Source organism: Hypanus sabinus, chromosome 6 (genome assembly GCF_030144855.1).
Source record: "Hypanus sabinus isolate sHypSab1 chromosome 6, sHypSab1.hap1, whole genome shotgun sequence".
Lineage (NCBI taxonomy): Eukaryota > Metazoa > Chordata > Chondrichthyes > Myliobatiformes > Dasyatidae > Hypanus > Hypanus sabinus.
In genome coordinates, this window is record NC_082711.1 from 23,313,954 (window position 1) to 23,328,905 (window position 14,952).

The window sequence follows — 14,952 nt, forward strand, 5'->3', positions numbered from 1 at the left end:
TTCGATTTGTTTTCTTTCTTGTCGGTGCAGTAGTTATAGTCAGCTCTTCATGGAATAATCCATTATCCCCATGCACCCAATGAAGAAGACGGACTGTGGCAGGACAGCACCTTGTTGGCTGGGGGCTGCCCAGTGAAATGCAATGGTCTCCCCCGCCATTGGAAGCAACCCCTGGCGCCTTGCTCTACGCCAATCAAGCATTATGACCTATAACCAGTAACTGCTGCTTCCCATGTTTGTCTGACGCTATAAAGTGAAGCTGGAGTGGCCTCTCCAGGGCGCAAGCCAGGGCAGCGTTGATATGGAGATCCGTCTGTTGCCCATGCAGTGGGAACCTCCCCCCAATGCTGATGACAGGTCCAAAGGAACGACGGAAGTCGATACCCTGTACAGTTGCAACATAACCTTCCTGCTCTTAAGTTCAGTCCCTCTAGCAGAGGCCCTATTGATACCCTATTGCTCCTGCAAACTATCCTTTTGCAATCAGAAGGATTATGTTTAATCTAATTTGAGATTAGTTGATATCTCATCAAAAAGTACTTTACTGGACTTGATTTTTGGCACTTAATACTTTGTATTAACATTTGTATTTAAAAAATGATGCACTATTTATCTGTGGTTTGCAAGATACGGACAGTAAACCTTTAAGCATTTTCAGTCAGCATTGATGGCTCAAGTGTATTTCCATTATTGTTAATGAACTAACTTGTCTACGCTAAGTACTGTACTTAATAAAGTGGCCACTGTGTGTATATTCATGGTCTTCTGCTGCTGTAGCCCATCCACTTCAAGGTTCGATGTGTTGTGCTTTCAGAGATGCTCTTCTGCACAGCACTATTAGAATGGGTGGTTATTTGAGTTACTGTTACCTTCCTGTCAGTTTGAACCAATTTGGCCATTCTCTTCAGACCTCTCTTATTAATGAGGCATTTTTGCTCACAGAACTGCCATATGGAATTATTTTTTTTTTAGTTCTCCATTCTCCAGAGACTGTTGTGCATGAAAATCCCTGGAGATCGGCAATTTCTGAGATACCCAGACCCCCTCGTCTGGCACCCACAATCTTTCCACAGTCAAAGTCACTTAGATCACATTTCTTCCCCATCCTGATGTTTGGTCTAAACAACAACTGAATCTCTTGACCATGTCTGCATGCTTTTATGCATTGAGTTGCTGTCACAGGATTGGCTGATTAGATATTTGCATTAACGAGAAAGTGTACCTAATAAATGGCCACTGACTGTGTATGGGCCTTGGTTAATTATTTGTTGTTGGATATGACAGTAACCCAGCTGGTTGTCATAATCAGAGACAGCAGAGTATCATATGTTGAATGTCTGGCTGTGAATTTCACACGACAGTAACTTCTTGTTCATCCATAACATTATTCTGAAATGAGGCTTAGGTCATGCATTTGTTCAGTGATAAAATTTGATTTCACATTTTCTCAATGATTTTGTTATCCCCAATGAAATTCAAAGAAGTAAATTATCTTATTTTAATAGCACTGCTTCTTTTTTTTTATCTCTATGGAAACTCTTAGCTGAGAACCACTGATGGCCCATATTACACTAAAATCCAATTTATCTTTGCAAGTACAGAAAGGGATGACACAGCAATTGATCACATTTCTATCTCAAAGTAAAATGGGTATGAAATCACTCTACTCCAAATGTATCATTTAATCCTGCTGAAATTGAACATTATTGCTGAGATCAAACTAAAATAATAGCTGTGAGATGTCTCAGTCTTCAGTTCAGACCAGTGTTATGAAGTACTGTGCAGCAAAATAATTAAAGTTTCTTTAACTTTTTTCTTCACAAAGACACCCCAGTGTCCGTCCGTTAATGATGATGGTACAGGCCCAGGCCCAGATAAGCATTTGATGGTTCTGGGCCTGTATTTGTTGAGGTTGAGAAGAATGATGGGGAATCTCATTGAAAACTTATCAAATATTCAAAGGCCAAGATAGAGTGGATGTGGAGAGGATGTTTCGTATAGTGAAGTGGGGGTGGGGGGGGGGTGGGTCCAAATTCAGATTAAAAGGATGTCCCTTTAGAACGGAGACAATTTCTGTAGGAGGATGGCGAATCTGTGGGATGCATGACCATGGGCGGGCCTGGATGCCAAAGCATGGGGTATATTTTAAAGCAGAGGTTGATAAGTTCATTATTAGTAAGAATATCAAAGATTACTGGGAGAATGCAGGAAAATGGAGTAGGAACAGATAATAAAATAGCCATGACAGAATGGCGGAGCAGACTCAGTGGGCCTAATTCTGCTACTGGCGTTAATTCTTAACGCTTTATGATCTAACGGACCAAGATCTAATTTGGCAAACATTTGCAGCAGGTCAGCTGACTTTTCATTGTAATAATTATTTACAGTCTTGATATGAATTCAAGCCCACGGCGTGAACTAGTTTAAAGGCTGAGCCGCTGATCTTGGGTTGTAAGCTTTCAATCCCACCACGAGCGACTGGAAATTAAGTTACACTCACAAAGTGCTGGAGGAACCCAGAAAATCAGGCAGCATCTGTGGAGGGGAATAAACAGTCGACATTAGACTCCTCCTTCAGTCCTTCACTTCTTCCTCCTATCCCCTGACAGCTTCTCACTTCATTCCCACTCCACCACCTCCATTGAGCCTTCTTGCCCATCACCTGCCAGCTTGTACACCCCCTCTCCCCCAAAACTTACTCTGGCTTCCACCCCTCTCCTGTCTGGTCCTGGTAAAGAATCTTGGCCTGAAAGAACAGCTGTTTGTTCCCCCCATTGATGCTAGATGATATACTGAGTTGCTCCAGCATTTTGTGTGTGTGCTCAGGATTTCCAGCACCTGCGGAATCTCTTGTGTTTGATATGGAGCACGAGTTCGTTTCTGTGCCTCAGACCCTCTGTATTTACGCGAAGCTTACTTCAGAATGTACTTGAGCATTGAGTACGCTCCTCAAGGCTGCCTCACCATTCTCTCTGATTCCACATATCTGCTTTGGGCCTCAGCTAATCCTCTGTGCCACTTCGCCTGGCAGTCAGACAGTGAAGTGCTTCGTTTTGTGGTGGGCAGCCCACAAAGTAGCACCACACTTCTGGCACCAACGTAGCACTAACCCTAACCCTCGGTCTCTGGGACGCTGGGGGAGGCCGGCGTGCCCAGGGGAAACTCACAAGGCCACGACGAGTACATGCACACTTCTCACAGGTGGCAGAATCCCGACTGGGCGGTGGGGATGGGGGATCCCTGGTGCTATGGAGTGATGCGCTAACTGTGCTGGCCCAATTCCTTAACCTTACAAATATCTATATAGGATCCGGCCTGCGCACCGCTCCACCCGCTATCAAACGAAATTCCTGTGCAGCTCAGCTTTAAGTGACTTCAGCAGTTTACAAGGGGGGGCACACTGTGTGTATTGTATTAACAGTGATAATACAATACAACGGAATAGAGGTTATTCCGCTCATTGTATTTCCCATTAAACTCTAACAGCTGGGTTAAATACAGTGATGACTAGAGACACTGAGACAGCTGGTGTATTCTGCGGAGTTCAAGGAAGGTCAGGAACAAAGCAGCCATAAAATGAGACTGTTTAATTTTCACTGCTGAAGTCTTTTCTTGTTTTACATGGAATGCCAAGCCAGGCTACAGGCCTGAATTGCTCGAAGACACAATTTGATAAAGCTGTTTTGAATCACAGGGGAAGGGAGTACTGTAACACACACAGAAAGTTGGAGGGTCTCGGCAGGTCAGGCAGCATCTGTGGAGGGGAATAATCAGTCACTGTTTCGGGCCGAGACCCTACATCAGGAATGGAAGGGAAGAGGGAAGAAAGCAGAAGAAGGTGGAGGGAGGGGAAGTAGCACAACGTGGCAGGTGCTAGACAGAACCTTCAGACAAGAGAAGATCTGCAGATACTAGCAATACACATGAAATGCTGGAGAAACTCAACAAGCCAGGTAGCATCTATGGAAAAGATTAAGCAGATGACGTTTCGAGCCGTCCTGCTGAAGGGTCGCGGCCTAAAACGCCGACTGTTTACTCTTTTCCGTAGGTGCTGCTTGTCCTCCTGTGGTCCTCCAGCATTTTGTGCATATTAGGTGAAATCTTCTTCACTTTTTTCAGCCCTTTATCTCTTCCACCTTTATCAGCCCACCAATCAGTGTCAATCAACACCCACCTACCTCCCTTCCAGTTTGTACTCCATTCCCCACCCCCATCTTCTTATTCTGGCCTCCTACCCCTTCATTTCCAGTCCCAACGAAGGGTCCTGGCCCAAAACATTGACTATTTATTCCCCTCTTCAGTTGCTTCCTGACCTGCTGAGTTCGTCCAGCATTTTGTGTGTGCTGATCTGATTTCCAGCATCTGCAAAATCACTTGTGTTTGTGATCCACCTCCGTGGTCAGTTTTCACTAAGCAGCAGGTAACATTGCCTCTTAGATCTCCATAAGCACAAGCAGTTCTGCAGACGCTGGAAATCCAGGGTAGCACACACAAAATGCTGGAGGAACGGGCAGCATCCACAAAGGAGAGTAAACAGTCGATGTTGTGGGCAAACACTCTTTATCAAGACTGAAAAGGAAGGAGGAGGAAGGTGTAATAAGAAGGGAGGAGGAGTACAAGCAAAAAGGCGACATTCGAAGCCAGGTGAGGTGGGAGAGGGTGATGAAGTGAGAAGCTGTAAGGTGAATCAGTAACCTTGGCTTTGAGAAGGATACCCAGCGGAGCTATTTCATGTCTGAATATTGAACGAGGGGAAAAAATATCTCAAGCTCTCCCGTTACCGAATCCCCTGCTGCTAGCTGCTGCCGAGACTGATTCAGAGAGCGAGACCACCCTGAGTGAGCCACAGACTTCCTGGGTTACCATATGGCAGCGCACGGTTGTTGCTCCATGAACTGATGACAGGATAGAGGAAGATACAGCCGGATAAAATAACACATCTTGGAAGGAGCTCATAAGCCTCTGCCCCACACCAGCATGACGATCCTCAGAGCAGAATAGAGAGATTTAGCAACATGAACCGCATTATGAAGGGTTTTGCCCCATGACCTTGAATATTTATTCCCCTCCATAGATGCTGCCCAACTTGCTGAGTCCCTCCAGCATTTTGTGCATGCTGCACCTCACTATTTATTATTTTGTGACGTGTAGCAATTTTATGCCTTTGCACTGGGCTACTGCCGCAAACCTACAAATTTCATGTCATTTAACACTCACAGTAAACCTGCTTCTGGCTCTGATTCAGAACCTGGTCTTTGCCTCGCAAAGAGCTGCCAATACTATTGGCTCTCTCCTCTGTCTTCTTGACGTTAACTCCTGTCATATCCCAGGAGAGGGATAGAATGGAGCGAGGGGTAGGATCCATTGATTCCATCAAACATTCCTGCTTCTCCTGGCTCCAAAACAATCTTCCTTTTGACAACTTAAAGAAAACATGGAGTGAGTTGCTGCAGTCCTGTCAGTGAATGTATTCCCACAGTGATGTCATGCAGGGGATTCTGGGATTTGGACTGGTGAAAGAATGGAAGAATATTTCCTAATTAAATGAAGCATCATTTGGTGTTATTACCTTGTGCCTCTTTATAATTTATTTTGAAATACACTGTGGAACAGGCCCTTCTAAGACAATGAACCACACCACCCAGCAACCCAGTGATTTAACCCCAGCCCAAACACAGGGCAATTTACAATGACCAATTAACCTACGAACCAGTATGCCTATGGACTGTGGGAGGAAACCAGAGCACCTGGGTGAACCCCACAGGCTCGCAGGAAGGATTTACAAACTTCTTACAGTGGACACGGGAATTGAACTCTGAACTCCGACCCCGAGCTGTCATAGCGTCTCACTAATCGCTACACTACCTTTGGCTCCCTGATCCATTTTGACGATGAATCGGAATTAGAACCAGGTTTATTATAGCTAGCATATATCATGAAGTTTGTTGCTTTGAGCAGTTTAATGTGTGACATTACTGTAAATTACAAGCTAAGAAAATCGGCTATTTCTGGACAAAAGGGGTATGGTGAAGAAGTGTTCACAGCTTCAAGGACTGCTCAGAAATCTGAAGGCAGGGAGGAAGAAGCTGATTATGAGTCTTCATAATCCTGTTCATCTCCCCATTGATAGTAATGAGAAGAGGGCACGTTCTTCGATGCTGAGGGTCTTTAATGATAGATGTTGCCTTTTAGAGGCACCACATTTTGAAGATGTCCTAGATGATAGGGAGGATTGTGCTGTCTGTGTAACCCTTGACAAGCCGCCGTCGTCTGTCGGCGGTGCGCAATTGGGAGAGGTAGTAAGTGTTCAGGGCAGTGGGAGGCATGCCCTTCTGGGTTTCTTTACCCTGGCTGGTGTAAACTTTCCAGGTTGTTTGTTTTCGGAGATGTAGCTGTTCTGAATCTCACTGCTGTGTCTTGTAGATGGAGGAGAGCCTCTGAGAAGTCAGAAGATGAAGTTAATGAAGCTGTTCGGGGCAGGCTCTCCCCTGAGTGAGACCCAGCCTCTGACCTGCCTTGTTAACTTTCTTTTTGCAGGTGAACTGCTGAAGAAGCCTTCCAGGGCTCCTCAGCAGGTAGTGTGCTGCTAATCCACAGCACTGTGCAAAAGTCTCAAGCATATACACAGGATATCTAACTAGACTTCTGCACAGCACTATAGCAATTTTATGTTTCACACTGTACTGCTGCCACAAAAAAAAATCACAAATTCACGATGTATGTGAGTGATAATAAATCTGATTGTGATATGGGTCTCTATTGTGGACTGCGGGTGGGAAGGGGGCAGAAAGAGGGGAATCATGGCTGGGAAAGGGGGGAAGGAAGGGGGGAAGGAAGGGGGGAGGGAGTGGGAAGCACCAGGGAGACATTCTGTAATGATTAATAGACCAATTGTTTGGAATCAAATGACCTTGCCTGGTGTCTCAGGGTTGCATGTGTCTGCACCCACGCTAGACCCACCCCTTCCTCCTCCCCACCCCTGGCATTCCTTCTCTGCCACCTGTCCCACATCTCTCATGGCGCTCCACTCTCACCATTCCCAACATCCTTTGTTCCCGCTAGATTTTCATATCATTCACTGCTCCACTTTGACAAATACAGTACAGTGCAAATGTCTTAGGTACCCTAATTATGTATAGGTGCCTGAGACTTTTGCACAGTCCTGAGCATTCTTCGAAGAGTCCAGTGTAGGTTTTGGCAACTATCTGGGACAGCAGAGCAACTGTTACGAATGTATGCTTCTGGTGCATTTTCCCTTGGTTTCATGTTAACTTCAGCATTCCTTAAAATAGCAATTGGTATGGACAGAGCAAGAAAGAATTCATTAATACAACGTATAAAAATCCAAACGGATGAAGTAAAGTCATTTTAACAGACTCAGGAAACACTGGATTACAGTTAATGTGGTTTCAAGTTAGATTTTCAATGTTCAAAGTTCATTTGTTAACAAAATACATATATGCCATGATGTACCACCCTGAGATTCTCTTCTTGCAGGCAGTTGCAGTAGTTACAAAAAAATACAATAGAGTCGGTGCAGAACTACCCACAAGCCAAGGAGGACAAATAATCAATGTGCAAAAAAAGACAAGCCCTGCAAGTACAAAAATTAATGGATAATATTGAGTTGTAGAGTCCTTAAAAGTGGGATGAGTTCAGAGTTGAGATGAGTGAAGTTATCCACGTTGGTTCAGGAGCCTGATGGTTAAAAACAATAACGGTTCTTGAACCTGGTTGTGCGGGTCTAAACCACCTGTAATTCCTTTCTGATGGCAGGAGCAGGAAAAGAGCATATCCTGGTTGGTGGGTGCCCTTGATGATGGATGTTATTGAATGGCATCATCAATTAAGTTTTAAAAAAATCCTCACATGTTGCTAATAAATTAGGTCATCCTCCAATAGGCTGATGCGTGTACGTTTACTGTGACAAAACAAGAAAAAAATTGTGTAATCATTGTCTGCCCAACTATCACGAGAGATTTCTTGTCCTTAATTTCCACTGTTGCTGTGGAACAGAATTCAAATATTTCCTAGTTTTGTAAGTATTTTGATCCAAAGCAACTACTCACTTCACCAGGCCGCCAACTGCCAGATGCCCATTTTGGACCATTTCAATAAATATCAACTCTATTGTCGCCATGATTATGGATATGGTTGTTATGTATACATGGAATAAGATGACAATGGAAGTAGTGTGATTAAATGTTTTTACTGAGTCATGACAGTAGCAGCACTCACTGTGCAACTTACAGTGTGGGAGCCATGATCTGAGTCCGCTGAGACAAAAACGTGCGCTCAAAAGCTTGGGCCCAAAAGGGAGGTCCTTCCGTATATAGGAGGCCCAAACGATTCACGTGCATATCTGCAACATTCTCACTATTCATCTGGTACGGTACAATGGTCAGATGTAAGATGTGCAAACCATGCCACAGTCTGGTCTACCCATCAGCTGCCTCCCCTTTGTGGATGTACAATTCATGATTCTGTTTCTTTTTACAGGAACTGGTTGGGAGTAACCCTCCGCAGAGGAACTGGAAAGGAATAGCAATCGCACTGCTGGTTATTCTCGTCATCTGCTCTCTGATTGTAACCTCAGTCATCCTCCTCACTCCAGGTAGGCGGCTTCATTGTTTAATCTCTCTGTGAGAAGCAAAGTGTTGCTTCATATATAACTTGCTGGGAATGCCCAATTTGGGAGGAGAGTCTAGTTCATTATTTGGCTAAGTATGATCTACCATTCACTCGAAAACTACCATGTTGCTTCTGACCAGTAAGTGGTTCTTGAACTTAAAGGAGAAATAAATGTGTGCAGTCACTTGGAAGTGCAGTAAGTTATTTCATTACACCATTTGGACCAGCCAGTGGTGTAGTGGCATCAGCACTGGACTTCAGGGCAGATGGTCCTGAGTTTGAATCCAGCTGTGTCCCAACCTGGGCAGCAGTAGTATTTGTGCTGAAGAAAGGTCTGGCAATCTACTTCCGTATCTTGCCATGAAAACCCTATGGATAACTACACTATCAATAGGATAGTCATGAGTCAATGATGACTTGACAGTGCTCACTAACAACAGACCATAAGACCATAAAGCATAGCGGCAGAACTAGGCCATTCAGCCAATTGGATCTGCTCCATCATGCAATTATGGCTGATTTATTCACCCTTTCAATCCCATTGTCCTGCATTCTCCCTTTAACATTTAATAGTAACCATATTTTACACAATATGCCTGCACAAGGGATTCTGCAGATGCTAGATATCCAAAGCAGCACGCACACAAAATGTTGGAGGAAATTAGCAGGTTGGGCAGCATCAAGTGAGAGGAATGAACAATTGATATCTCAGGCCAATACCCTTTTGGCAGAGATTAAACAAGAAGAGTGAGAGGAGGAACTGTTCTCTTTGTTCTGTGTAACAGAGAAAAAGGTAAACTGCACAGATCTAGTGTCTTCCACATCCACAGGAAATCGAACAGAGCTATTCACCACCAATAAACAATACAGTTTCTGATTTCTGTAGAGAAATGTCATGTACATTAACTGACCAGTAAGTCCAGTTAAAGTATAGAACATAGAACAGTACAGCACAGAAACAGGGCCTTCGACCCACAATGTTGCGTCAAATCAAGTAAATTAGTAACCAAATGGCCGCTAAACTAATCTCTTCTGCCTACACAACGTCCATATCCGTCCATTTGCATCACATTCATGTTCTTATCTAATGTCTTTTTAAAAGTCCCCAATATATCTGCCTCTACCACCACCCAAGGTAATGTATTCCAGGCAACCACCACTCTGTGTAAAAAAAAACTTACCCCTCATATCTCCTTTAAAACTACCCCTTCTCACCTTAAATGCATGCCCTCTGGTATTAGACATTTCATCCTTAGGAAATAGATATTCTTTGTCTACTTTGTCTACTATAAACCCAAGTTTACAGCACATGCCCTCTAATCCAGGAAGCATCCTGGTAAACCTCTCTTCACCCTCTTAAAACCCTCAACACCCTACCTATAATGGGGTAACCAGAACTGTATGCAATATTCCAGAATGATCTAACTAGAGTTTTATAAAACTGTAACATAATTTCCTGACTTTTGAACTCAGTGCCTCATCTAATAAAGACAAGCATGCTATATACCTTCTTTACCACCCGATGAACCTGTGGAGCCACTCTCAGGGAGCTATGAACTTGGAAAAAAGATCCCTTTGCTCATCAACATTGTTAACGTTCTTGCCCCTAACAGTGTGCTGTCTCTTTACATTTGACCTCTGAAGGTGCAACACTTCATATTTGGCTGGGTTAAACTCCATCTGCCACCTGTGCAACTCATCTATATCTTGCCTAATAGTTTGCCAATCTACAGCACCACCAATGCTCATATTATCTGCAAACTTACTCACCCACCCATCTCCATTTTCACCCAGATCATTTGTATACCTCTTAAACAGCAGAGGTCCCAATACAGATCCCTGCTGAGAACCACTAAACACAGACCTCCAGCTAGAATAAGTCCTGTTGATCACTACCTTCTGTCTTCTATGAGCAAGCTAGTTATCAATCCAAACGCACAATGAAGAACCTTGTCAAATGCTTTACTAAAATCCATGTAGACAACATCCACAGCTTTACCTTCATCGATCTCCACTGTCACCTTGTCAAAAAACTCACTCAAGTTGCTAAGACTTGACTTGCCCTGTGCAAAACCATGCTGGCTCTCTCTAATTAGGCCATGGTTCTCCAAAAGCTCAAAAATCCTGTCCCTAAGAATTCTTTCCAGTATCTTCCCCTTTGCTGATGCGAGACTCACTGGTCTACAGTTTCCAGGGTTATCCTTGGTTCCCTACTTGAACAGTGGAACAACATTAGCTACTCAACAGTCCTCCCGTGACCTTGCCTGTGGCTGGAGAGGACACACAGATATTGGTCCAGGCCCCAGCAGTCTCTTCAATTGCCTCTCTAAATAATCTAAGGTATACCAAATCAGACCCTGGGAATTATCCACCTTAATGTTTTTTAAGAGGACCAACACTACCTCCTCCTTTACTTCAAAATGCCCTGGCATATTAATGATCTCAAAACTGGTCTCCCAATCCTCCACATCCTTCTCCTTGGTAAATACTGATGTAAAGTGCTCATTAAGGACCTCGCCCACATCCTTCAATGTTTCCCCGGAGGTCTCACCCTCTCCCTGGTTATCCTTTTGCTCCTGGGGTACGTACAGAATGCCTTGGGATTCTTTTTAATCCTACCTGCCACAAAATTGTCGTGGCAGCTCCTAGCTTTCCTAATTCCCTCCATGAGTTCTTTACTGGCTCCTTTATAATCCTCAAGGGCTCTGTTTGATTCTAGCTTCCTAAGCTTTACATAATTTTCCCTTTTCATCTTGATTAAATTCCTCAACATCCAAGGTTCTCTTCCCTTGCTGTCCTTCCTGTCCTGTACTCCCTGCAGTTGGTCTTTAAACACCCTCCATCTGTTGGATACGAACTTGCCCAAAAAACAGCTGCTGCCAATTAAATCTTCCTAGTTTCTGCCCCGTGTTCGTGTAATTTTCCCTGCTCCAGTTTAATACACTTCTGTATTGTCCATACTTATCCATATCTATAGCTACCTTAAAGCTTATAGAGTTGTGCTCACTGTTCCATAACTACTCATTGAACTGAAAATTAATGAATTTGCAGATAATAAAAAAAAGCTTGCCTGCTTTTACCTGTCAAACACGAGGAAATCTGCAGATTCTGGAAATTCAAGCAACACACAAAAAATGCTGGTGGAACACAGCAGGCCAGGCAGCATTTATAGGGACAAGCATTGTCGATGTTTTGGGCCGAGACCCTTCGTCAGGACTAACTCATTCAGTGCTTGTCCCTATAGATGCTGCCTGGCCCGCTGCTTTCCATCAGCATTTTGTGTGTTTTGCTGTTCTTACCTGTGCCTTCTCTTTGAAACCTTTGAGCTTTGCACTCACCTAGGTCACTTACTCAGCCCTTCCTCCTGAGTTTGTTGTACCTTTTACTCCAACTTCTCGAGCCCAAGTTCCACAATCCAGACAAATGATAACAAATGACTCTGCATCCTTAGCCTGTTCTCACCAAAGCGTGACCACTCTAACACTAGCCCATCCCACAATGGCCACTCCACTTACACCTCCCTTCTTTTCATTGGTTCAAGTAAAACTCCCTCCCGTCAAGACTTGTACTTTTCTAATAGCTAACACCCTCCGATGATGTTGCTCCCTCACTCGCTAGTTGAAAGAAGGACTCACTCCCGACGAGACCAATTTTTTCAAATTGTGATTGCAGTAGATAAAGAAATTCCCTGTTTTTTTCTCATGCTTACCAATGACAGAGTCATAGAAATGTACAGCACAGAAACAGGCCCTTCTAGTCCATGCCAAAACCATTTAAACTGCCTACTCTCAGTGCCCTCCACCTGGACCACAGCCCTCCATATCCCTGCCATCCATGTTCCTATCCAAACTTTGCTTAAGCATTGAAACCGAGCTCACCTGAACCACTTGTGCTGGCAGCTCATTCCACACTCTCAACACCCTGCAATCATTTTATGGTTCGGAGTTTATTCTCTCCACATTAATACAAGCACAAACTGTAGTACTCTGCCAGAAATGCAGAATATGTTTCCATTTACCAATGATTTTTGAGAATGAAATCTCAAAGAATACAGTCCTCTCTTTAAGTTAGGGATTCCCAACCAGGGATCCACAGACCCCTTGCTTAATGGTATTGGTCTGTGGCACAAAAAATGCTTGGAACCCCTGCTTAAATACTCTGCCAGGTGACGTGTGCTTAGCAGAGCCCCACAGACAGCAGTGCTCTTTGGTATTGCTACAGGGTTAATGAGGAGAAAGTAGCTTTTCTTAGACGCTCCTCAAGTGGATTCACTAATCGTTTAACTTAGTTCTGTTTACACACATTTATTCAAAGCACCAAGAGGGCTCTTGGGGCATAGGCAGGGTGAATACATGCAGTCTGTTTCCCAGGGATGGGGAATCAAGGCCTAAGTGGCATGTGTGCTGCCACAGAACAGCACATTTCATGACATCTATCCATGGTAATAAACCCTGATTCTGAAGTGTCATACTAAACTGTCAGTCTAGATTATGAGCTCAAAGCTCTGCACAACGATATGGATGTTATATCTGAGTCACGGCACATAGTGTCGAGTCAGCTGGCTGTCAGTGTAGCTACCGGGGAATGGAAGAGGACTGCAACTTCTAATGGATGAAATCTTTGCTTACAAACAGAATTGCTCCCTGAAGGCACTACCCTTCCGTAATGAGTGCAGACTGATATGGCATAGAAGGGGATCCCTTGGCCCTTGTGTTCTTGGAAGAGCTGTCCTGGAATTCCCATTTACCTTCTCTTTCCTTACAAATTTTAGAAATTTCAAACCTCTGCTATCATATTGATATGAGAACACACGCTATTTGTTTATGACATCTCGAATGCTCCTTCAGTTACTGGGTCGGAGAATAGTGTTCGAGGCACATCCAGACAGCAGTGCAGCACAGCAAAAGGATAACACAATAGAGACTGAAACATCGAGACAGCGGACGATGTTTGCTGCTATCAGAAGAAAGCTCCTGCACGCGTGTGCGCACTCACACACACACCTCCCTCTCCCCCCCCCCCCACTCTCCCATCTCCCTCTCTCCTCTCTCTCCCCTCACCCCTCTCCCCTCTCCCCCTCTCTCCTCTCTCTCCCCCTCTCTCCTCTCTCTCCCCCTCTCTCCTCTCTCTCCCCCTCCCCCTCTCTCTCCCCTCCCACTCTCCCATCTCCCTCTCTCCTCTCTCTCCCCTCACCCCTCTCCCCCTCTCTCCTCTCTCTCCCCCTCTCTCCTCTCTCTCCCCCTCCCCCCTCTCTCTCCCATCTCCCTCTCTCCTCTCTCTCCCCTCACCCCTCTCCCCCTCTCCTCTCTCTCCCCCTCCCCCTCTCTCTCCCCTCCCACTCTCCCATCTCCCTCTCTCTCCCCTCACCCCTCTCCCCCTCTCTCTCTTCTCTCTCTCTCCCTCTCCCTCATCTCTCTCTCTCCTCTCTTCTCTCCCCTACTCCCACGACAGTCCTCGAGTTCAGAGGCTTAGAAATGTGACAGGGAAGATTGTAACATTGGACCAGAGAACTGATGGTCTCCTACAGAGGAGATATATTTTACTCAGAGAGTGCTGAGTGTGTGGAATGGGCTGCCACCAGCGGCGGTGGAGGCAGAAACAAAAAGAGACTCCTGGATAGGTACATGGAGCTTAGAAAAATAGAGGGGAATGAGTAACCCTAGGTAATTTCTCAGGTCAGGACATGTTCGGCTGTGGGTTTTCTGTTTCTACTTAAAGAGAGAAATATGCCAAAGTGTTGGGGTGGACAAGGTCAACACCTCCTTGGGGATTTCGTTATTGTGTGCATGTGGGGAGGGCTACGGTGGGAAACTTTGTTACATGGTGTGAGCAGAATCATCTGCAGCTTAATGTGAAAAAGGGTCAGAGCCGTCTCTATTTCCTGAGGAGAGTGAGGTCCTTTAACATCTGCCGGATGAAGCTGAGGATGTTCTACGAGTCTGTGGTGGCCAGTGCTATCATGTTTGCTGTTGTGTGCTGGGGCAGCAGGCTGAGGGTAGCAGACACCAACAGAATCAACAAACTCATTTGTAAAACCATTGATGTTGTGGGGGTGGAACTGGACTCTCTGACAGTGGTGTCTGAAAAGAGGATGCTGTCCAAGTTGCATGCCATCTTGGACAATGTGTCCCATCCACTCCATAATGTACTGGTTAGGCACAGGAGTACATTCAGCCAGAGACTCATTCCACCGAGATGCAACACTGAGCGTCATAGGAAGTCATTCCTACCTGTGGCCATCAAACTTTACAACTCCTCCCTCGGAGTGTCAGGCACCCTGAGCCAATAGGCTGGTCCGGGACTTATTTCCACTTGGCATAA

At 44.9% G+C, this 14,952-nt stretch overlaps 1 protein-coding gene across 4 annotated transcripts in view; it reads left to right on the plus strand.

Annotated features, from left to right (window-relative positions):
• The window catches only part of dpp6a (dipeptidyl-peptidase 6a), a 642,400-nt gene that overhangs the window by 159,192 nt on the left and 468,256 nt on the right, over positions 1-14,952 (plus strand). For all 4 annotated transcript variants that reach the window (XM_059971851.1, XM_059971852.1, XM_059971853.1 and 1 more), the window contains exon 2: positions 8,500-8,614. In XM_059971851.1, coding sequence (XP_059827834.1) covers positions 8,500-8,614 — 115 coding nt within the window. The remainder of the gene's footprint in view (positions 1-8,499; positions 8,615-14,952) is intronic.